Genomic DNA, 24369 nt, shown 5'->3' with positions numbered 1-24369 from the left:
CTCTAGACTCTCAAAGAAGTCCCAGTGTCACACGTTATTCTATAATGTACCTGGATTTATCAGGAAACCCTTTGAAAATATAACCTCAGGGAGGCTTATCTCTTCTCCTGGATGATACTTATCAGCATATAAGCCACTCTCCCTATCCCTCACCCCAGTAGCTCCCAGCTTACACACACACACACACACACACACACACATGCTGGATGACTCTGTGGCTCGGGAGAAGTCAAATTTCCCCAGAGATTGGTGTTCGAATCTCTGGCCTGGTCACCTTGAAACATACCAGGCAAGCACCCAAGATCCAAAGGTTGGGGACCTGGAGGAAGAGGACTGCAGCATGACCGGACCCTGTGGAGGGGGACCCTCTCTTGCTCTCTTTCTCATGTGCACATGCACATACTCTACCATAATAGAGAAATAAATTAATGCCAAATGCACTCTCTTGGTCCCATACTTACCTCAGACAAGGTCCGTCTTCCTATTGCTATGAGTCACCTGCACCAACCCTAACTCTAAGCCATACCAGCCAGGCTCTCTCCACGGGAGCTGCTCTGGAATAACCCCATGTTGCCAAGTCTAATGGTCAATTCTCTGATTCCTCATTTGTTTTCTAAATCAGCATTTGACACAGCTGCTCACTCCCACCTCCTTGAAATGTTTTCTTTACATAGCTTCCTGGACACCAATCCACCCACCCATGAACACCCTGCCTTGCAGACTTGCTGCTCTTACTGTCTTATTCACCTTGGCAAACGATCACTCTACTCTTACACTGTTCTGCTGAAAATCCTAGAGTCATTTCTTCTACCTCTGGTCTGCTTGCTTCTTACAGTCCAGTGTGCCAGTAAATCCTGTTTCAGTTACCTTCAAAATGTGTCCAGAATGAAAGCACTTCCACACTCCACTGCTATTGCCTGGGCCCTCAGCACCTCAGCTCTCACCAAACCACTGCAGCCACCTCTGGACTGATCTCCTGTGACACAACGCAGAAACCTCTACAAGGGTGCTTGAGAGAGCCTTTGAGAATGCAAGCTGAAGTGCTCAGGCTCTGCACGACACCCTGTAGTGGTTCCCTATTTAACTCAGAATAAAAGTGAAAGCCCCAGGACCAGCAGATGGCATAATGGCATAATGGCTATGTCGCTGGACTCCCATGCAATCGACTACAGTTTGAGTCCTGGACCCGGTGGCTTAAACTCACGCCAGACATGTGTGCATGCGTGCCCAAGATCCCAAGAGGAGAATGAAGGAGAAGGGGTTGCAGCATGGCCATTCCCCCAGGGGGGTGATTTCTCACTTTCTGTCTTTCTTTCTGGTGAGCACATGCACCCTATAGCAAAACCCTCTCCCTGCAAAAAAGTGAAAGCCCCTCCAATGCCCAGCAGGCCCTCACATCTGATACCATCTCCTTTGCCTTCACTGAGCCACTCTGGCCCCTGGCCATTCAGAGAATGCATAGGCACATCCACTCAATAGGATCCTGTGTCTCCGCCTTCCTCAGCATGCAATGCTTCTTCCCAGGCAAAGGCCAGGCCTGACCTAATGGCCCCACTCACCTGCACTCCCCACCCATCCCTCGTTCCTTTTTTGGTCCTCCTCCTCATCATATAGCATCTATCACTGTACTTTTCCAGTACTCTCTCTGGAAGGTTCCATGAGGACAGAGCCCTTGTGCTCCTCAGTGCTTTATCTTCAGTATTTTTAACACTCCCTCGTTCATAACAAGAACTTGGTAAATATTTGTTGAATGAATAAATTTTTGAAAGAACTTCATTTATAATTGCATCTGTGGGTGTTGCTAATGGTGACAGTGAAGGTTCTAGGAAAACAGGAACATAATCTGCATAATCAAAGGGCGATGCCTACAGAGCATTCCTGTGACAAACTGCACCACAAAACACTTCAGGACGACACCAGCTCAATGGAGATAAGCAGTCCTGACAGAAGTCGGGAACTGAATTGCCTTACCTTTTGCATACGATGGTACATTTTCTTGCAACAATTTGCTTAGCTGCACTGTATTTAAATGTAAAAATCTCAGTTGTTCTCTCATGGATTTTCCTTCCACGATTGGAAATAAGAAACTTCCTACGCTGTCTTTTGGAATTGGCAAACCAAGTCCTATTGCTAATGTGGCAGCCAAATCAGTCTGTTGGACGTGCTTCGGAAGTCGGGTATCACCTAGGAAAAAGAAAGCATGTTAACAGGCTTCTCGAAAGGGTAAGATGGCAGCCTTTGACCTCCTACAACAAAAGTATCAAACCACCCAGCTCTTCAAACATTCACAGCAGAGTCACACAGCAATCACCTCAGAGCCTTTTGTGTCCATAGATTTACTTCATGCCCCTCCTACATCAGGGCAGTGCCTTCCCTACAGTAAGTAGCTCACAACACACTAACACAAGAAAGTCAACACAGGGCGAGTCAGAGCACGCAGGGCGTGGGGCAGCAAGCGGAGTCCAGACACCAAGGGACGTCACTTTGGCAAGGGCAACAGTCAACCCCTGAAAAAGGGTGAAGGTGGGGTCTTTGAGGCTCTGTCCTTCCCTGTTCAGAACATGACTCGCTCTGCTCTTTACCCATACACAGCCCCTACAGAGAAACATGGGCCTCTCAGAGACTCCTGAGGAGCAGCAAACACACTGTGGAGAAGCTGGGCCCGGTGCAATAATCAACCTGGATGAACAACGCATCTGCTTATCAACAAAAACCTCAAGCGCACAAAGTGGCTGGCCATCCTCCTGACTCCTTGTGAGAATGGATGAGGCAGGGACCAGCAGTTAGCATAATGGCTATGTCGCTGGACTCCCATGTAGTCGACTGTGGTTCGCATCCTGGACCCAATGGCTTAAAACTTAACGCCGGGCGCGTGTATGTGCGTGTCCAAGATACCGAGAGGAGAATGGAGGAGAAGGGATTGCAGTGTGGCCATCCCCCCTGGGGGGTGATTTCTCGCTTTCTGTCTCTCTGTCTCTCTCTCTATCTGGCGAGTGCATGTAACCTATAGCAAAAACCTCTCCCCACCCCCCCAAAAAAGAAGAATGGATGTGGCATTAGGACACTGGGCTCAGGCCTCTACTCTGTCACTATCCAGAATGACCTTGGATGAGAAACGAAACTGTGCCAGAGTTCTCTCATCTGTCAAAAGAGGAACCAGCTGCCACACGCCAGCAGCTACAATGCAGGTATGCAGGGGTGCAAATGGACTACCAGGGAATTCTTGCCAGAACAGGTGGTGCTCAGTGTGAGTCTCTTAGGTATTCAAGTATGATTTTGCAGAGGTTTTACTAATTTTGTGGTAATTTTAGGTTGTATAGAATTTTCTTTGAATTTGGTCAAATTTATTCAATTTTCTCAACTAATCTTCTAATGATAATTTCTCATTTATGTTTAAAAAGAACTTTCCCCTCCACTGTTATTACTTTTTTTCCAGTATTTATTTCTTCTGGTATTTTCTTACATTAAGTGTTTTGAGCTGAAAACAAAACGAAACACAAAAACAAACCCACCTTAAATTGCTTTTGGCACTCATACTGGTAGTGGTAGTGCTGGGTTGTTATTCTGAGACTGTTGCATGTCTATTGTGGGATAAAGCAAATGAATCATTATGTGATATTCTAATTCTATCACATCTGGGGTTAGTGACAACCAAGATTCTAAGCTCAGGAGGAAGAAAGTACATAAGTTAATTTTACAGTCTTCAATATGAATTTAAGTATCAATAGGAACTCAAGATCATCCTATCTTAAAAATATCCCCTGCCTCTGTCCAGAAACAAACCCAGTATCAGCGAGCACCTCTGGCTCTGACACAGTGATCCTCAAATACAACTGTCCACTAAACGCAACCATGCACCCTGGAGAAGTAGCTGATCCCCTCTTATAGAACAGAGAGTGGCAGCAAAGCTATTAAAGACCACTAGGTCTTATCAAAGGGCTCAGGAGACAACTTGGAGATGGATCCACTGACCAAAGAGGGATAATCCAAATATTAAAAAAATACAGTGAACTGAAACAAATTCAATATGCTTAAATCCATGAGTTCATAATGTTATTTAAAAAAGAACAAACTTAGTTGGTCATAGTGGATGAATGCTGGTGAATTCATTCATTGACTTCAAACTGGTCATCAAGAAGGAAAAATAACCCATTGCTTTTCCTGTCTCTCTCATATAAATGGTAACAGTGGTTAACCAAAAAGTAGATGGGAGAAGATTTTCTTTTTTTTTTCCTTTTTAAAATAATTATTCGTTCAATTATATTTATTATTATTTTGAAAGATTTTTGCCATCGGGCGCATGCACTCACTAGAGAGAGAGTAACAGGCAGAGAGACAGAGAGTGAGAAATCACTCCCTAGGAGGGATGGCCATGTATGCCACCATCCCTTCTCCTCCATTCTCCCCTCAGGATCTAGGGCGTACATACTCAAACTGTGGTCAGCCATGTGGAAGTCTAGAGCCTTAATCACTATGCCACCTGCTGGTCTCCATTATTATTATTATTTAATTTGATGAGAGAGAGAGCGAGAACAAGCCACCAGGTCTAGAACTCGAATTGCAGTCGGCCATGTGGGAGTCCAGCACCTTAACCACCATGCCACCTGCCATCCCTGAAGATCTTCTTTATGTAACTATTTTGGCTGCTATGGTATCAATGAATGTTTCCTCCAAAATTAATGTATTGTAAATTTGATCCCCAATGCGACAGTGTTGGGCGGTGGGGCCTTCCGAAAGGTATTTAGCTTATGAGGGCTCTGACCTCATGAATGGGTTAATGCTGCTGTGAAAGGGCTTGACGGGGGCAGTCTGGTCCTTTTTGCCCTTCTGCCTCCTGCCAGGTGAGGACACAATCTTTAAAGTGCCACCTTGGGAGCAGAGAGCTTCACCAGATCCCTCACCACATCTCAGAACCTTGATCTTGAACTTCCCAGCCTCTATCACTGTAAGAAATAAATCCCTCTTTTTGGCAAGTCACCCAGTCTGTAGTATTCTATTGTACCCATTACAAAGAACTAAGACATTGGCTAATTAGTGAAAAAAGAGTTATAGAATTAAAACATCCCTATTTGCAACCTCTATTGAATTAATGGACCTAGGTGATCCTCAATGGCTGCTAACATCACAGTAATGCAGATCGCTAGACATTATGTCTCTCTTGCTAGAAGCAGCCTTGCCCAGAGAAGGCCAGACCAGACAGACCAGATCAACGGAATCTGAATCTGCTCAAGCATCTGGGTCAGAGAATATTTATAGGACAGAGGACATCCTGACAGTGCAGAGGACAAATGGCAAAATCTAGAGTATGGGAGAATCCATAGGACAAATAACCAGCTTTCTTTAACAAATAAACTGTGATAAAAATAAATAAGAGGTTGGATTTGGGGAGCTATTAATAAACAGAGACTTAAGAGATACATTAACAAATATCAGTATTTGAATATCATTTGTACCCTAATTCAAACAAACTCAAACAAGGAAGAGAAAGACAGACATTAGAAATTTGGACATTGACGGAACCAGCAGTTGGCGTAATGGCTATGTCGCTGGACTCCCATGTAGTCGACTGCGGTTCAGGTCCTAGACCCATTGGTTTAAACTCACGTCAGGCACGTGTGCATGCATGCCCAAGATTCTGAGAGAATGGAGAAGGGATTGCGGTGTGGCCATCCCCTGGGGGGTGATTTCTTGCTTTCTGTCTCTGTCTTTCTGGTGAGCATACGTGCCCTATAGCAAAAAACTCTCAAAAAAAAAAAAAAAAAAAAGAAGAAGAAATTTGGACATTGACAACTAATTGATGATATTAAGGAATCAATGCTGTTTTTAAATGTACTAATGGTATCAAGATTATGCAGAGGGACCGGCAGTTAGTGTAATGGCTATGTCACTGGACTCCCATGTAGTTGACCGTGGTTCGAGTCCCAGACCTGGCAGCTTAAACTCACACCAGGTGCGTGTGCATGCATGCCTAAGATCCCAAGAGGAGAATGGAGAAGGGGTTTCAGCATGGCCATTCCCCCTGGGGGGTGATTTTTCGCTTTCTGTCTCTCTGTCTCTCTGTCTTTCTGGAGAGTACACACACCCTATAGCAAAAACCTTTCGAAAAAAAAGCAGATCTTAGATATCTGCTTCCAAGTAATAAGGAGCAGGAGTGCAGGGAGAGAGGAACAAAGACTGCCCATAATTGGCCGATAACTGTTGAAGATGGGTGTGAACTTGAAGTTTATTATACTACTTTGACTATTTTTATATGTCTGAAATTTTCCATAGTAGAGTATTTTTTTTTTTTTAATTGCTAAGGGCCTGTGTGCTCACCAATCTTAGATATCTGCTTCCAAGTAATAAGGAGCAGGAGTGCAGGGAGAGAGGAACAAAGACTGCCCATAATTGGCCGATAACTGTTGAAGATGGGTGTGAACTTGAAGTTTATTATACTACTTTGACTATTTTTATATGTCTGAAATTTTCCATAGTAGAGTATTTTTTTTTTTTTTTAATTGCTAAGGGCCTGTGTGCTCACCAAAGAGAGAAAAAGGGAGAAAGCATCCCCTCCCCAATGGGGACCATGCTGCAATCACTTCTCCTCTATTTCTCTATTCCATCAGGATTTGGGGTACGCGCGCGCGCACGCGCACACACACACACACACACACACACACACACCATGTTGTCCAAGACACTGAAGCCAGGATTTGAATCATGGTCACCCACGTGGAATTTGGCTCCCTTAACCACTATGCTATGGGGACAGCCCAATGGTCTTTCAATGAGATGAAAATGCTTTGACCTGGAATTGATGTTGGTTTAAAGCATAATGTAGAGGGTCAGCATTAGACTTTTCCCGGTCAGCCAGGTGTGCTAACATTTACCAGCATCCCCTCTTCTCTCCACTAACCCAAGATACTACTTTCTTTATCACTAAATCCCCACATACACTGCAATCCATTTTGGGCCTTTTTGTTTTCTTACGTTTATTTCTTTCTTACACGAGACTGAGGGGTAGAGACAGTCTCTCTCTTACACACACAAGCAAACACCCTCAGCAGGGTCTCACATCACAATGCCCAGCCAGTTGGGACCATGGGTACATGTGCCCAGCATACACAGGTCAACCAGAGAGCCAGACCTGTGGTCTTCCATATGGGCCCAGAGTCACCAACCAGCACATGACCTGTGAACCACCGAGCTGACACCTATTGCTGGCCTCTTGATTCTGTTCCATTGATTGGTCTGACCAGTTCTTGCTATCACAAATTATTTTTAGCAACTGTAATTTTATAATATGAACCCAGGGTAGATCACATGATAGAGTGGATTTTCTCCTAGAAGCAATGAGTAAGCACTAAGATGTTTTAATTATTTCAGAAAACTGTTCTCACAGTCCAGCAGCAGGTCTTCCAACTATCTCTACCTCCAGGGGCTCCCATCCATCTCCAGCTATGCAATCTTTTAAATATTCAGTTAACTTGGGACCAGCAGTTAGTGTAATGGCTATGTCGCTGGACTCCCATGTAGTAGACTATGGTTCAAGTCCTGGACCTGGTGGCTTAAACTCACGCCGGGCGTGTGTGCGTGCGTGTCCAAGATCCTGAGAGGAGAAAGGATTGTGGTGTGGCCATTTCCCCGGGGGGTGATTTCTTGCTTTCTGTCTCTCTGTCTTTCTGGCAAGCGCATACACCCTGTAGCAAAATCCTCCCCCTTTCCCCTGGAAAAAATTCAGTCAACTATCATAGAGGAAGCCTCCATTATGTGCCAGGCATTGTTCCAGGCCTGGAGACCGAACAAAGAATAGATAAAACAGGCAGAGTCCTCACTTCATGGAGCTTATGTCCTAGCAGCAAGAGATGAGTGATAAAATGTACACTCTCCACCCTTCATGGCAGTCCAGGAAGAAGTATGATTCCTTCCCAGACCCCTTGACCTGGTGTGACCTAGACCTGTGCTCTCACACTAGGAAGTGAGAGCCTACTGCCAGTGGTAGGCCAGGGGTCTGAAATCACAGGGCACATAATCCAAAACTATTTATTTTTCATAATAACAAAACATCTTAACATTAATTCTTATTAAAATAAACAACAAAAATATGCATGCATTTGTAAGATTAAAACCAATCGTTTGGGCCAACGGGTGGTGTTGACGTTAAAGTGCTAGATCCCACATAGCTGGCTATGCAGTTCGTGTCCCAGACTCAGTGGCTTGAAAATCATGCTGGGCACATGTGCATGGTGCCCAAAATTCTAAGAGAGGACTGGAAGAGAAGGGACTGGCATAGTGGCATAGTCATCCCCCCTGGGGGGTGATTTCTCATTTTCCCTCTCTTCCTCCACCATGTCTCTCTCTGGCAAGATCATGCAACCTATAGCAAAATAAATAAATAAATAGGTAAATAATAAAAAACCAAAATGAAAACAAACACACAAAAAACAATCCTTCAAAGAGCTATTGGGAATGGTAGTAAGAGTAGCTCCACAGATCTGCCTGCCAATAAAATAAATATACCCGGTAAAACTTATAAAAGCCACCACAACCACCATTTACAGTCTCTGGAAATTATCTACGGGCATACAGCAAGTAGAGAAACTTATCCCAGAAAATCTACTAAATCTTGGTAAGAAGTACAAGAATCTATGGCACTTGGATCACAGTCTGCTCCCTTTCTCCCAGCCCAGTGGGTTAGAAACTCCACTGTGAGTAGGTGAGACCAAGAACCAGGGACCCTCTCCCCACGGCTCCCAGAGGTGATGCTATCCCCCAGGGTGGGCAGGCCACCAGCATTTCCTGTCTTCCCCTGCTCTTGTTTTCCTCTTGAACACAAGAGCACAATCAGCTGGCAATTACTGGAGCTCACCAGCTGGGAGGCAACAGCTTCACAGAACAATCTGAGAAGGAGAAGGCAAAGGGCACCCCACTAAAACCAAGCTCGTCTCTGGGAGACTGTGTGCATGACTTCACTAAACAGTCAGTCAAGTCACTAGACCTCACTAAACAGCCAGTCAAGTCACTAGGCAAATAAATAAGCAAAAATGAACAAGCCCTAGATGGGGACAGAGCAAGTGTCCAGAGTGGCTACAATACATTATTTACAATATTCAGCTTTCACTGAAAAATTATGAGACGTGCAGAGAAACAGAAAAGTGTGACTCAGACACAGGGAAAAAGGCGAGCAATGGAGCCTCCTGTGAGGAGGCCCGGAGTCAGATAATGCATAGATAAAGACCTTCAATAGGACAATCATGAATATGTTTGGAGAACTAGAGGAAACCATGCTTACAGAGGTAAAGAGAGGTATGCTGAAAAAAAAAAAAAAGATTTTGAAATTATTAAATAAAGAGAGAGAAAGAACGAGCAAGACCAAATGGAAATCTGGAGCTGAAAAATTAACTAAAATGAAAAATTCACTCCTGGGGCTCAATAGCAGGTTTGAACTGTGGGAAGAACAAATAAGTAAATTTACAGGTAGGTCAATACAGACCACGCGATCTGAATAGAAGGGAGAAAAGTCCCCAAATTCGATGGAAAACATCCCAAATGTCCATCAACTGATGAAGGGTAAACAAACGTGGCGAATCTGGGTAACGGAATCTTACTCAGCAGCAAAAAGGAAAGATATATGTCACAATTTAGGTAAACCTGGAAAAACATTATTCTAAGTAAAAAAAGCCAGGCACACAAGACCACAGATTATATGGTTCCATTTAGATGAGACATTCAGAAGAGGCAAATGTACAGACACAAAAGGCAGATTCGTGATCACTTAGGTTTGGGGTGAGGCAGGAGACTGGGCTGGGGGAGGGGGCAGTGACAGCTAAAGACCATGGTGTCCTGGGCCAGCTTCGTGGCCTGGTGGTTTAGGTAGCCAGATCCCACACGCAGCCCTGCGACTGGAGTCCAGGACCTAGAAACATGCCGGTGTGAATGCACGTGTGCCCAAAACGCTGAAAAGAGAGAGATGGGGAGGTGAGGAGATTGTGGCGTGACTGCTTCTCAGGAGGGGATGCTTTCATCTCTCCCTCTGTCTCTCTCTTCCATCTCTCCATCTCTTTGTCTCTCTCTGGAGAGTGAACATGCCCTCTAGCAAACAAATAAACAAAAGAACTTCACTGTTCAGGTGATGAAAAAAAAATCCTAAAATTGACTGTGACAATGGCTCTCCAACTCTGTGAGCATACCAGGGCATGGTCCTGTTCATAAAATGGGCATTTTCTGCACATACGACTGCCTGCCCTCACCATTCCTGGATCTGACTTCTAAAACACTCATTTAGAGATGAAAATATCAGTGCTTTAAACAATAGCCCTAACATTGCTATAGTTAAAAATGTCAGCTGACATGGGGACCAGCAGTTAGCGTAATGGCTATGTCGCTGGACTCCCACGTAGTCGACCGTGGTTCGTGTCTCGAACCCGGTGGCTTGAATCTCATGCCAGGCGTGTGTGTGTGAGTGCCCAAGATCCCGAGAGGAGAATGGAGGAGAAGGGATTGCGGCGTGACCATCCTCCCTGGGGGGTGATTTCTTGCTTTCTGTCTCTATGTCTCTCTCTGTCTGTCTGGCAAACGCACGCGCCCTATGACGAAAACCTCTCCAAAAAAAAAAAATGTCAGCTAATGTGTCTTTTTTCCCTCCCCAGGCTATCCGCTCTTCAAGGGCAAAGGCTGTGTCTGGCTCAGGCCTGTGTAAATCCGGAGAACCCTGCATGGTGCCTGGCCTATCATAGGAGCTCAGTAAACCTCTGCTGAACAAACGGATGGAGATGAAAGAACGAGCACTCCTCACAGGGGACCCTCACGTCGGCAGGAAGCACATGCTGCCGTTGCTCTGGTGGAGCAGGGAAAGGCAGGTGTGGGCAGCTGGTGCTGTGGTCCAGTGTGCACACACCGCTAGAAGGCGGGCTTCTAGGTTTGGGTGTAAGAGCCAAGAGTGGATCCAAGGGAGGAATCTCCGTAAAAGACAGAAGGAAATGGGTGAAGATGCTTCCCCAACAGAGAGTTACCTGCGTGAAAGCTTCCTTATTAGACAAATATTTTGACACCTGTCATGCAATGCCTCGGTTCTAGGCACAAAGTGATGAGCAAAGGGGATGTGGCCCTCACCTAGTTAGAGGTGAGTGAGGAGGTAGCTATGACGTGGATCTCGTAAGTAAGCCTATGACGGAAAACCATGCTGAGGATGACCACAGAAAGCATGGGGTGCCATGGAAGAGACTGACGGAGGGAACAGGATTTAGTCTCACAGGTGAATGACATGAGCTGAGATGTGCGGCTATCCAAAAGGCTGGGGACAGAGGTGTCTGGCAGGAAGAGCCTGCCCACTGGAGGACCTGTGGAAGGGCAGAGGCCAGGGCACGGTGACTAGGAGGGGATGCAGCCTAAGACAAGGTAGGTGAGCAGCCTTCTGCAGGGCTTTGTTTCACTGTATCCTAAGTTCAGCTATATGGGAAGCCAGTGAAGGGCTTTACGTATGGGAGACTGGCGATGGAGCAGAACACGGGGAGCGAGAGGGAGCCATGCAACTGCTGGTGCCATTTGCTGGCACAGAAATAAGGGCGGGCACATCTGGTGGAGTTTGGCTGTGAAGCTGTCACACCTGCTGTATCTGTGAGACACCCAAGTGGGCGTTGGGTCACGTGGGCCACTGGACAGACAGGTCTGGAGCTCACAAGAGAGGAGATGGCTAGGGGGATGAACGTGACAGGGATGGGGCACATGTGTGGCTTCTACAGTCATGGAAGTAGACAAGACCATTTCAGGAGTGAATGTAGAATGAATCAAAAAAGCAGACCAGAAAAAAAAACAGGAAAAGAAGGCAAAGGAGGATTGTCAGTGAAGTGAGAGGTGGGAGGAAACCCACAGAAACGTGCAGCTTCAGAAGCTACAGTGTTGAGTGGAAAAGAGAGAGATGGGGAGGTGAGGAGATTGTGGCGTGACTGCTTCTCAGGAGGGGATGCTTTCATCTCTCCCTCTGTCTCTCTCTTCCATCTCTCCATCTCTTTGTCTCTCTCTGGAGAGTGAACATGCCCTCTAGCAAACAAATAAACAAAAGAACTTCACTGTTCAGGTGATGAAAAAAAAATCCTAAAATTGACTGTGACAATGGCTCTCCAACTCTGTGAGCATACCAGGGCATAGTCCTGTTCATAAAATGGGCATTTTCTGCACATACGACTGCCTGCCCTCACCATTCCTGGATCTGACTTCTAAAACACTCATTTAGAGATGAAAATATCAGTGCTTTAAACAATAGCCCTAACATTGCTATAGTTAGCTATGTCGCTGGACTCCCACGTAGTCGACCGTGGTTCGTGTCTCGAACCCGGTGGCTTGAATCTCATGCCAGGCGTGTGTGTGTGAGTGCCCAAGATCCCGAGAGGAGAATGGAGGAGAAGGGATTGCGGCGTGACCATCCTCCCTGGGGGGTGATTTCTTGCTTTCTGTCTCTATGTCTCTCTCTGTCTGTCTGGCAAACGCACGCGCCCTATGACGAAAACCTCTCCAAAAAAAAAAAATGTCAGCTAATGTGTCTTTTTTCCCTCCCCAGGCTATCCGCTCTTCAAGGGCAAAGGCTGTGTCTGGCTCAGGCCTGTGTAAATCCGGAGAACCCTGCATGGTGCCTGGCCTATCATAGGAGCTCAGTAAACCTCTGCTGAACAAACGGATGGAGATGAAAGAACGAGCACTCCTCACAGGGGACCCTCACGTCGGCAGGAAGCACATGCTGCCGTTGCTCTGGTGGAGCAGGGAAAGGCAGGTGTGGGCAGCTGGTGCTGTGGTCCAGTGTGCACACACCGCTAGAAGGCGGGCTTCTAGGTTTGGGTGTAAGAGCCAAGAGTGGATCCAAGGGAGGAATCTCCGTAAAAGACAGAAGGAAATGGGTGAAGATGCTTCCCCAACAGAGAGTTACCTGCGTGAAAGCTTCCTTATTAGACAAATATTTTGACACCTGTCATGCAATGCCTCGGTTCTAGGCACAAAGTGATGAGCAAAGGGGATGTGGCCCTCACCTAGTTAGAGGTGAGTGAGGAGGTAGCTATGACGTGGATCTCGTAAGTAAGACTATGACGGAAAACCATGCTGAGGATGACCACAGAAAGCATGGGGTGCCATGGAAGAGACTGACGGAGGGAACAGGATTTAGTCTCACAGGTGAATGACATGAGCTGAGATGTGCGGCTATCCAAAAGGCTGGGGACAGAGGTGTCTGGCAGGAAGAGCCTGCCCACTGGAGGACCTGTGGAAGGGCAGAGGCCAGGGCACGGTGACTAGGAGGGGATGCAGCCTAAGACAAGGTAGGTGAGCAGCCTTCTGCAGGGCTTTGTTTCACTGTATCCTAAGTTCAGCTATATGGGAAGCCAGTGAAGGGCTTTACGTATGGGAGACTGGCGATGGAGCAGAACACGGGGAGCGAGAGGGAGCCATGCAACTGCTGGTGCCATTTGCTGGCACAGAAATAAGGGCGGGCACATCTGGTGGAGTTTGGCTGTGAAGCTGTCACACCTGCTGTATCTGTGAGACACCCAAGTGGGCGTTGGGTCACGTGGGCCACTGGACAGACAGGTCTGGAGCTCACAAGAGAGGAGATGGCTAGGGGGATGAACGTGACAGGGATGGGGCACATGTGTGGCTTCTACAGTCATGGAAGTAGACAAGACCATTTCAGGAGTGAATGTAGAATGAATCAAAAAAGCAGACCAGAAAAAAAAACAGGAAAAGAAGGCAAAGGAGGATTGTCAGTGAAGTGAGAGGTGGGAGGAAACCCACAGAAACGTGCAGCTTCAGAAGCTACAGTGTTGAGTGGGACCGAAGGGTGAGAGCAGGGCCAGAACCGCTGGGCTGACCACGAGCATGTCAGCAGAGTGCAGGTGGAGGACAGACCCTGTGCGAGTGCAAGGCGAGGAAGCCATGGGACTGCAGGGCAGAGGGCACCAGGAAGGGAGTGAGCAGGCCAGCAATCAGGCAAGGGAGCCGTCAGATGGGCTCCTGTGTGTCTAAATACTGACAGTCTTGCTCTGATGGGGTCCTCTGACTTGTTGACAGTGCTGCTCAAATGGTCTGAAAGTAAAAAACAATTTTTTTTTTAAGTTGTCAGAGGGTACATGTGGTCGCCAGAGAGAGACCGGGGAAGAAAGCACTCTTCAACAGAGCGTGGTCAGCTGTGATCCCCTCTCTTTCATTTCTCCATTTCGTCAGGATTTTGGGCACATATGCACAAGTGCCCTGTGGAGGGCACTGCATACGGGAGCCATCTTAAGAGCTATCCACCATCTTAGAAACCTTTGAGTTTCACTTCCTCCTTGAGCAAACAATAACAACAGTCCCCAGAAAGCCATATCAGACTCCTGATGGGCTCCCTCTGAATCATACCTTATTTGCATTTTGGGCAACCAATCAATGCCCACCAGCCTGTATATAACTTGCCATTCTTCCTCAATAAACAGAAGACTTGATCGGCACCTCGTCTTGTCTCCACTCTGTGTGTCTGTGTGAGTTTGTCCCCTTTCTTCGCTCCCTCCCCCAGGTGACTGTTTGACTGTCCTGCGGGTTGGGACAGTGCCCAGTGTGTTTTTCAAGCTGCTGAGGCTAGAATTCAAGACATGTCCCATGGTTTGAATGGCCATGTTCCACTCCCTTAACCACTAGGCTACAGGGCAGGCCCTAACACATGGTTTAAAATAATGAACACTTTTTTGAAAGCTTAAGTGCTTTAGTTCTTATTGCTGTTCGGATGTCTCTAAGCTACTGGAAGTTTTTTAACAGTTCAATATCCAGGCAGTAACAGTCATAACAAAACTCCTAAGAAGAATATTTTAAGAATCAGGGTAACGAATGTAAACCCCAAATCCTGACCGCCCTTTGCCCCATCACTTTCGATCCTCACGTTGCTCGGGGTATTTCAACCTTACACAGCTTTTGATAAATGACTTTAAAATTAAAACCACACTGGGGAACCAGCAGTTAGCATAATGGCTATGTCGCTGGACTCCCACGTAGTCAACCGCGGTTCGCGTCCTGGACCCGGTGGCTTAAAACTCACGCCGGGCGCGTGTGCATGCGTGCCCAAGATCCCGAGAGGAGAATGGAGGAGAAAGGACTGCGGCGTGGCCATCCCCCCCGGGGGGTGATTTCTTGCTTTCTGTCTCTATGTCTCTGTCTGTCTGGCGAGCGCACGTGCCCTATGGCGAAAACCTCTTCAAAAAAAAATTATAAAAAATTATAATAATTAAAACCACACTGTAGAAAACAGAAATAAAACAGTTCCAACATTAGACATTCCTAAAGTCTCACCAGGTCTTCTTTCAAATGCAGTGCTGATTAAAACCAGAGGTGTGTTCACTTCCTCTGTGGAAGAAGCCCCGTGACTTCCTGTTTCAGACATGCCATGATCACCACAAAGGACCAGCAAATTGGGTAAAGAAGACTCTCTCTCCTATAAGGCAAAGGAAAAATATTTCAACAACATTCAGACAGATGAGAGCACACAATATTTATAACAGAACAACTTTAGATTTTAGCTTTACTTTAAAAATAATAGTTCTTCCTCAAATTAATTTCTTTTTCCTATAAGTTTATAGCCAGATCAAAGGGTCAAAGTCAAATACTGACAGAAATGAAACACACAGAATGCTGTGCAGAGCACAAGAGGGTTCTGTTTCCAGCCTCTGAAGCAGAGGACCTGTATTTGGTATCTGTCTTTGCCACTTCCAAACTCTGGGAGCCGGAGCACATTACTCTTCATGCTTCAGTGTCCTACGTGTCAAACAAAGAGAGTACTGGGATGTGCTTCCCAGGACTGCTGCGAGGACACAGAGCACACAGCATGAGCTCTGAGTTTGCAGGGAGCACCATGAGACTTGGCCAGTCAGCTTCCACTGTCCTGGGTAAGCATGAGCTTTGCCACTTCTCCAGCTAAACACACCTGCACGCAGCGTGCCCACCCCTTGCTCCCTTCAAGTTTCTGCTCATACCACACACATCCTCGTGGAAGGTTGCTCTGCACTCTATGTAAACCCCAAGCTCTCCTTGGGATGGGATGCTGGGCCTTCCTCCTGCCCTGTTTTTCTGTGGCCCAGTCACCTTCTGGCACAATATTGGCTTGTTTACTGCCTTTCTTCTTTGTCTGTCCTGGCTAGCACAGAAGCTCCTGAGGGACTACTGACTGCCTCAGTGAGGCACCAAAATGCATGGCCTGGAACAGAGAGAGTTTCAGGAAACATTAGCCGAATGAGCTGACAGATGGGTGGAAAGAATAGGCCTGCTGGGAGGGCTGGGTGAGGCAGTGCAGGGGAACACAGACCCAGCTCCATTTGTGGCATGGAAGCCATGGCTGGCAGCTGGCAGACTGATGGTGGACATGACGTGCACCAGGTCACCTGGATTCATGCAGGCAGGTCCTCTCCTCCAGGAAATACCGACAATGAGAACTCCACCACTGCTCACCTTCGATAGCAGCGCGGTGTGAATCTTCATCAGCACACTGTCCATCTCACTGAGCTTGCGCCCAATCAGGGGGCTGTAGGGCCCGGAAATGTGGCCGATATGGTCCAGCCCTAGGTAGTGGAGGATGAGTATGTCCCAATCTCCTCTTTTTAAGACTTTATCCAAATGCCTTGTGACATTATTATCCACCTTTAAAGGAGGAAAGGAACATATAAATAGCTCACCCAATTTTCCCCTCCATATTCACTCCCCAAGGGAAAACATAGGCAGTTAATTGATATTTTAAAATCTGAGGGTTTATTTTAGGAAACAGGAAGCATGGGAGTTCAAAAGACAAACAAATCTACCCTTAAAAATAAATAAAGAAGTGGGACCAGCAGTTAGCGTAATGACTATGTCGCTGGACTCCCATGTAGTTGACCGTGGTTCGTGTCCCAGACCCGGTGGCTTAAACTCATGCTGGGCACGTGTGCGTGCGTGCCCAAGATCCCGAGAGGAGAATGGAGAAGGGACTGTGGTGTGGCCATCCCCCCTGGGGGGTGATTTCTCGCTGTCTCTGTCTCTCTCTGTCTGTCTGGCAAGCACATGCGCCCTATAGCAAAAACCTCTTCCAAAATAAATAAATAAATAAGTGAACATTAGCACTAGATTAAGTTTTTTCAAATACTGTTTCTATGTTTCTGGGTTGTAAACATATTATGCAGATGATTTAAGTGAGCAAGGGTTGTTCTGACAATAAATTCTTTTCTGTGGGATCCCTGTTGAATCCTACAGCCCAGCTGTCACAAGAGAACAGAGTGAAGGGCAGTTAACCAGATGGAACAGCTCAGAGTTACAGCAGGGAGCTAAACGATGGCGCGGAGGCATCTGTGTGTCCAGTGAGAAGGCTGTTCTTGGAAGGAACGAGACGTAGCACTCAATGATCACACCTTTCTGAAATAAATAAGTCGAGGAGAACCCAGAAGAACTGCTGGGCCGAGCAGCCCCAGAGCCATCAGCCTGGTCAGTACTGACCTTTGCTAGACCACCTCTTGCACACTAAAAGAATGTTTTACAAAGAGAAGTGTTTCTGAGTGATACTACGTGGAATGGGGAAACTCAGCCATAACAGGAGTACCTGCCATGTCCACACAGCAAGCTATAGGGACATCACTCTAGAGGAGCGTGCTGATGTCAGCAGATGGCACATGCTGCACCAGGCCCAGCACACCAAGAAGCCGTCCAATCCCAATGCCAAGCACAGATGCGTTGGTACACTGCTGCATCTGCCATAGGTTCAACTTTTGAATGCCTGGTTCTAATCAGGCTCCTATTCTTGCTGGAACTGGCACTCTCAGTATCGGGCAATGCTCTCCAGGACCAGGCTCTGCGTGGCCCATCACCTGTCCCCACAACAAGATGATGTTCTACAGGTAAGAGAACCAAAGCGCTTCAGCGATCCCAGGCAGGCATGACATGCTACAGCTCTGCTACATACGTGAGCTGACATCACATTTTGTCTACTTGGCAAGTTCCCACCCACCTGGTAAAACTTGGTTCAAGGGCCAACCCCACAGTACAGTGGTTAAGGGAGACAGACTCCCATGGCCAATCGTGCAGTCCAAATCCCGGTCCTAGCTGCTTGAAACACAACCCATCGACGTCTGTGTGCATGTCCAAATCTTGACAAAATGGAAAAAAGTAGGAGAAGGGATTGCCGTGTGACCACGCCCCACTGAGGAGTGCCTTCTCTTTCTCTCTCTCCGGTGAGTACACATGCAACCCTGATAAATTAAAAAAAGGAAAAGTCTGCTGTGTACCCCTGGTCCTTTATACTCCTCAATGAGCACTGAGGATGCTTTGGACTCCACAGACCTTTGCTCGGACCTGCATGAGGGTTGATATCCTTCGGTTGTAACTGATCATGTGAATGGTTATTTCTTATAATCTCTTCACATTACCCCTAATAAATTAGTAAAACTACATACAAAATAATACCATTTCCCACTAAGTTATGATGATGCTGGGGTCTACCCAGTATGATATATTTCTCTTATTTTAAAAACTTGGACCAGCAGATGGCACAATGGTTACAGAACTGGACTCTCACATAGTCAACTGTGGTTTGAGTCCTGGACCCGGTGGCTTAAACATCACACCAGATGTGTGTGTGTATGTGTGTGTGCACAAAATCCTGAGAGGTGAATGGAGGAGAGGGGATTGTGGCATGGCCATCTTCCCTGGGGAGAGGGGGTTATTTCTTGCTTTCTGTCTCTTTGGTGAGCACAAGTGCCCTATAGCAAAAATCTTGCAAAACAAAACAAAACAAAACAAAAAAACAACCCTAAAAAGCAAACACACACACACAAAACTGACCTCTGGGGCCAGCTGATGGCATGGTGGTTAGGGTGCTGGACTCTCACAAGGCAGATGCTTGAGTCCGGGACCTGCCAGTTTGCTCTCTCACTTTTCTTCTTTCTCTCTCTTTCTCTGGTGAGCACGTGTGCCCTATAGCAAATCAGAAAACAGCAATAGTCCATAAAAATAAATAAACAGTTTTTTTTTTTTTTTTTAAATACTGACCTCTGTGTAATCTGATACAAAAAATGAGGTTGTTCCATCATATTCCACAAAGTGCTTTGGGAATAATTTAACCCATGTTTCATCTCCATAGAAGATTATTCTTTTCCCGGCTGCTTTTGCTTGTTTTATCACATTGTCTTCCAGCAGTGCAGGAGAATTGAGGTTCCTGACGACATCGACAAAGCCAGGGAGGCTCCCAGTCATCAACGCCTGCAGGAAGAAACATTTAAGAATCAGACCATGGTGCACAGCCACAGTGGCACCAATGACAGGTGGGCTGCTGTGTGATGCTGGAGGCCACGCAGGAAGACTCTAGGTTCACATTCTAGGTCTGACTCTGTCAGAGTCCCACTTAAGCGTCACATCTTTTATGGGACAAGCAAATTCCATAACTCAAACTCTGAACCTGAATCAAGTCAATAATCTCTAATTTTAGCACAGACCCCAGCAGGCCATAGGAATTTGGTAACAGATCTCCATAATCTGAAGTGATACAACCACCAACCACAGTTGTAAACAGGAATGTGGATGTTAACAGGTGTAACAATGTCACCAAGACTTCTCTAACAATAAATAAATGCAAATATGAATTAACTAGACTTCTGGAATGCCAGAGTGAGGGGTTTAGCAAATCCTCTCCTCCAAGAACAGTGATAAAACTGGATGAAAATGTCAAAAGCAAAAACATGAGGGACTTTAGAAATTCACCAAAATTATACAACTGATTGAGAAGGGCTTATTCAAGGAAAAACTACTGAAATCCCTATAAGTACTATTGCTATTTTCACATGCGGTTGGCTCCCATCTCCTCTCCTCCCAGCTTCCTGATATAGCAGCCATGGAGGGCCTGGCCCAATGTGGCCCCACACCTAGGGAGGTTGTAAAGACACAACAGGGAAGACCAACATCACAACTGCCTGAGGTTGGCTGTGATAAGTCAAGGCTGGTTGTAGTAAGTAAGAAACCAGCTGGAAATTTGAAAAGAAGGTCTAGGGAATGAGACAGCTATGTAAGTAAGCTCCCACGAATTCCTGGGAATCTGTAAAGCATACATAGGAGAGACCAGAGAAGGCCCCAGTTACCTACTTCTGGCCGAGCAGGAGGCTCTGCTTAAACCAGTGACTTGGGCAGACTCCCAGACTGTATGAACAGTGAATGTGTCTCCTAACCCACATAGAACCCAGCAGAAAATGGACACTTTATTGCATGATGTACTAAAGCACAACATCTGATCAATCACTGGATGCCCACTAAGCTATGCTGGGCCAGGGAGACAAGCGTAATAAGAAACAACTGCCCAGACGCCATGGCTCAGCAGTAACATGTCACTGTTACCGGAGGCCATCTAGAAGATCAGGGCTTGTGTTCTGTGTCAGCCTGTACACACACATGGCCGTGATCCTGGCTGGCTGAGAAGGCTGCATGGAGGATTGCTGCATGAGACCCTGTTGAGGATGCCTGTCTTTCTCTCTCAAGAAAAAAAAAAATCGACTTAAAATTAAATCAAATCAAATTAAATCATCATCATCATCATCATCATCAAAACCTCAGCAGAGACACCACTGTAGGGGAGACAGACTACACAATTAGTTAAGGCAAATTACTGTACAGCAAGCAGACAAAACGGCAACTACCACCACCACTCCCGGGAAGATCAGATTCCAGAGTCGAGGTAAGGGTTGCTTGGATATGCATGTCAAATCTCATCACACTGTACATATAACAATGTATGCACTGCATTGTATGAAATGATATCTCTTTTTTTGAGAGGTTTTTGCTATAGGGCACGTGTGCTCGCCAGAAAGACAAAGACAGAGAGACAGAAAGCGAGAAATCACCCCCCGGGGCAGGGGGGCGGGATGGGCACACTGCAACCCCTTCTCCTCCATTCTCCTCCCGGGATCTTGGGCACGCACGCACACACACACGCGCCCGGCGTGAGTTTAAGCCACCGCGTCTGGGACTCGAACTGCGATCAACTACATGGGACTCCAGCGACATAGCCATTACTCTAACTGCTGGTCCCTGAAATGACATCTTTATGAAATTTTTGAACATGTAAGTTTGTCTCACCCCACAGCTCCACTCTTTAAAGGTATCCAGTGGCTTCTCACGAGTAACCTTTTGGACTCTTTTCTGTATATACATAATCACAAGTACAAAGGTATATGTTTCTTACCAAAATGGTAACAAACTATACAAATTATTCTGCAATTTGCTTTTGTTTTTCAATGAATCACACAGTAGGAATGTCTTTCCCCAGGAAACATACAGCTACCTTCTCTCTTTAAAAATAGCTACAAAGGGGGACCAGCAGTTAGCGTAATGGCTATGTCGCTGGACTCCCACGTAGTCGACCGCGGTTCGCGTCCCGGACCCGGTGGCTTAGAACTCACGCCAGGCACGTGTGCGTGCGTGCCCAAGATCCCAAGAGGAGAATGGAGGAGAAGGGATTGCGGCGTGACCATCCCCCCTCGGGGGTGATTTCTCGCTTTCTGTCTCTCTGTTTCTCTCTGTCTGTCTGGCGAGCGCACGCGCCCTATAGCGAAAAACCTCTCCAAAAAAAAAAAAAATAGCTACAAAGCAGCTATGTGGACAAACAGTAGTATATTTAACCCAAACAATTTTAATGGAAACTCATTTTGAAAAGCTGCCTATGGAAGAGTTGTCTGAGCTGTGACCTGAGACCTGAAGTGTGAAGAGTTGTTGAGGTGAGGTGAGGCTTTCCAGGGGAAAACACAGCAAACACAGGAAAAAGCAGAACACAAGGAACAGGGCCATGAGCACTCTGTGCGGACAGACACGGAGAGCGGGAGAAGAGCCTAGATGGGGATGGGAAAGTAAACAGGGGCAAGACAACACAGGCCCTTGAGGTCTGGATTAAGAAGCTTGGTATTCAAGTCAGGTAGAGGGTTTTGTTTTTGTTTTTGTTTTTTTAAGGTTTTTGCCTCAGGGCATGGGCACTCACAGGAGAGAGACAGACAGTGAGAGGGAAAGTGAGGAATCACGCTCCAGGGAGGACGGCCATGCCACAATCTCTTCTTTCTTCTTCTGAGATTTTGGGCAGGCACACATACATGATTTTTCAAGACACCAGGTCCAGAGTTTGAACTGCAGTTGGCCATGTGGGAGTCCAGTGCCTTAACCACCACGCCACCTGCTGGCCCCAGGCAGAGGGTTTCAAGAAGTAAAGCTGCATGACCTGATTTATTCTGCATGGGATCTGAGCGGGAAGAGGCTCTGGGAGACTTCTACCTCCTAGGCTGGAGACCTTAGCAGATGACCAAGGTGGGGGCAATACAAACATTCGTATTTACAGCATTTAATAGCATCTGTTCACCTCATGTTTTGTGAAGTTACTAAGGAGGATATTTCTTTTTCTTTTCTTTCTTTTCTTTTTTAAGAGAGATTTTTTTCTATAGGGCATGTTTGCTCACCATAGAGACAGAGACAAAAGGCAAGAAGTCACCCCCCCAACCCCCCAGAGTGCCATGCTACAATCCCTTCCCTTCCGTTCTCCTCTTGGGATTTTGGGCAAGCACACACACGCACCCAGCATGAGTTTTAAGTTGCTAGGTCTGGGACTCAAAACAGTTGACCATATGGGTGTCCAATGACATAACTATTATGCCATCTGCTGGTCCCAAGGAGGATATTTCTTGGGTTAGGCTGGGCTGGGTGATTTGGCTCCAAATCCTTTGTACCTGCCATGAAGCGTGAGGTCTGAGTACTTGATGAGGGGCACAAGTCATGGGTCTCAGTTCCACCCTATCTGTGCAGATCCTTAAACACTCAATTGCTCCAGCCAAACTGACAGCACCAAATTCTTTCTTAGCTATTCGATAAAATTCAGGCTCCAAGTAAAAGACAATGGGGATCCCCCTAAACCTTTGAAAAAGCCATACCACAATTTAGAAAACATTAAGTCAAGCGCACCTTGATTCGAGGCATAGTAACTGTAGGTGGCTTTGCTTCAGCAACGAAACTGTGAGCTGCTCCTTTTTCCACGAGATAGGTTGTGTAGGGCATAAATTTCACACCCTTGGCCCCAAACACAAAATCATCCCTCAAGGCATCTATCAACACAATAACAACTTTACTGAAGAGAGGTGGTGGGAGCTTGGTCCAGTTGGAACTGGCTCCTAAAAGGGTTTGAAAGAAGAAAAAAAGGAAATTTAATCTTCAATTTTACTTAGTATCCAAGTACCTTAATAATCCAGCTACTGCCTACTGCTGTGCGTATCAGGCCATTTCCACCTCGAAGAAAAAGGCCTGTTCTTGGTAGGCAGTATTGGGGGGAGGGAATATTAACTATGAGTAAGCTCAAGGGGTCTTGGTAATACTGAATTGCCCTTAGAATGGTGAGGAGTTCTAGGGTAGGGGAGTCCCCACGACAGGGTCTTGGACTGGACATGTAGGGAGGAGGGCCTACAACACAGCACTGTGGGTAGAGGATGGGTGTGTTAACAAACACTGTGGCTTGTACATGTGAAGACCTGGTCCAGAACTGGAGACTTTCTGGGTGTATTCCTGGATATGTGAGGGCCAAGAAGGAGCCTACTGCAAGGCCTTAACTATTGGAGGGAAAAGGTCTTAGAGAAACGTAATGGAAGAAAACGCAAGAGGGCCGGTTAAGAGTCTTATCTGTTCTATTCTAGCAGGCAAAAAGGGTGTCCGGGCCAGGGAGTGACCCTGAGGCCTACTCAGGACAGGGAGAGAGGGGTCGCTATACAAGTACAGTTGGGGAGGGAAGGAAGCCCGGGTTGTGGTGCTCAGGGAGGAAATTCGAGGGGGCAATTGTCACAAAGTTGGAGCATACAGAAGAAAACGATAGGGCAATAAAAAGAGGTTTCCGGGGATGGAGATTAGAGCGGAAAAGGTGACCACCGCGGAGGGCTGGTCTGTGGCGCTCAAAAGGAGGGTCCTCCGGGGGGAAGTGGGGCCGGGGATCGGAGACCCCTGAGGAGGGATCCGTACCAGCCGAGGGTTCGGGCGCTGGGGGCTCTTTGTGCTCGGTCCTGGCAGAAGAACGAACCGGAGCCGGGAAGAATCCCCGAAGGAAGACCGCGGTCCCGAGCACCTCGATCGCTACGCAACAGGCAGCGAAGGTCCCGGAGCCCAGCCGCATCGCGCCCGCTCGCTGGGCCGGGATGCAGGATCCCGACCGCAGTTCAAGCCGTGCTCAGGTGCAGCAGCTTCCGGCTCCAGGGAGCAGCTCTTATGCGAGAGCGAACAGGTATGACAGGAGAAAGCGCCCTCGGTGGCGTCACGTCCGCCGGCGCGCCGGAAGTACGCAAGGGGTGGGGCCTATCGGGTGCTCAAGGGCTCTCTTCCCGAAGTGTCCCCGCCCCGGACCCGCCCCACACACGCTCACTC

At 47.0% G+C, this 24369-nt stretch overlaps 1 protein-coding gene across 7 annotated transcripts in view; it reads right to left on the bottom strand.

Moving 5' to 3' along the window:
* PIGG (phosphatidylinositol glycan anchor biosynthesis class G (EMM blood group)) overlaps positions 1-24256 on the bottom strand; it is a 48199-nt gene extending 23943 nt beyond the window's left edge. For 2 of the 7 annotated variants that reach the window (XM_014587148.2, XM_014587150.2), the window contains exons 1-6: positions 23971-24255; positions 22930-23135; positions 18994-19203; positions 16432-16620; positions 15280-15421; positions 1972-2184 (exon numbers count right to left, since the gene is read on the bottom strand). In XM_014587148.2, the coding sequence (XP_014442634.1) occupies positions 1972-2184; positions 15280-15421; positions 16432-16620; positions 18994-19203; positions 22930-23135; positions 23971-24121 (1111 nt within the window). In that variant the 5' untranslated portion in view covers positions 24122-24255. Of the gene's footprint in view, positions 1-1971; positions 2185-15279; positions 15422-16431; positions 16621-18786; positions 18828-18993; positions 19204-22929; positions 23136-23970 lie in introns of those variants that run through there. The other 5 variants (XM_027771136.1, XM_027771134.1, XM_006146725.3 and 2 more) reach the window with 5 other exon arrangements.
* Positions 24257-24369: the final 113 nt, after the last annotated feature.

This window comes from Tupaia chinensis, unplaced genomic scaffold (genome assembly GCF_000334495.1).
Source record: "Tupaia chinensis unplaced genomic scaffold, TupChi_1.0 Scaffold000186_1, whole genome shotgun sequence".
Lineage (NCBI taxonomy): Eukaryota > Metazoa > Chordata > Mammalia > Scandentia > Tupaiidae > Tupaia > Tupaia belangeri.
The sequence above is the reverse complement of the archived record's forward strand: the minus strand, read 5'-3'. Positions and strand labels throughout refer to the sequence as shown.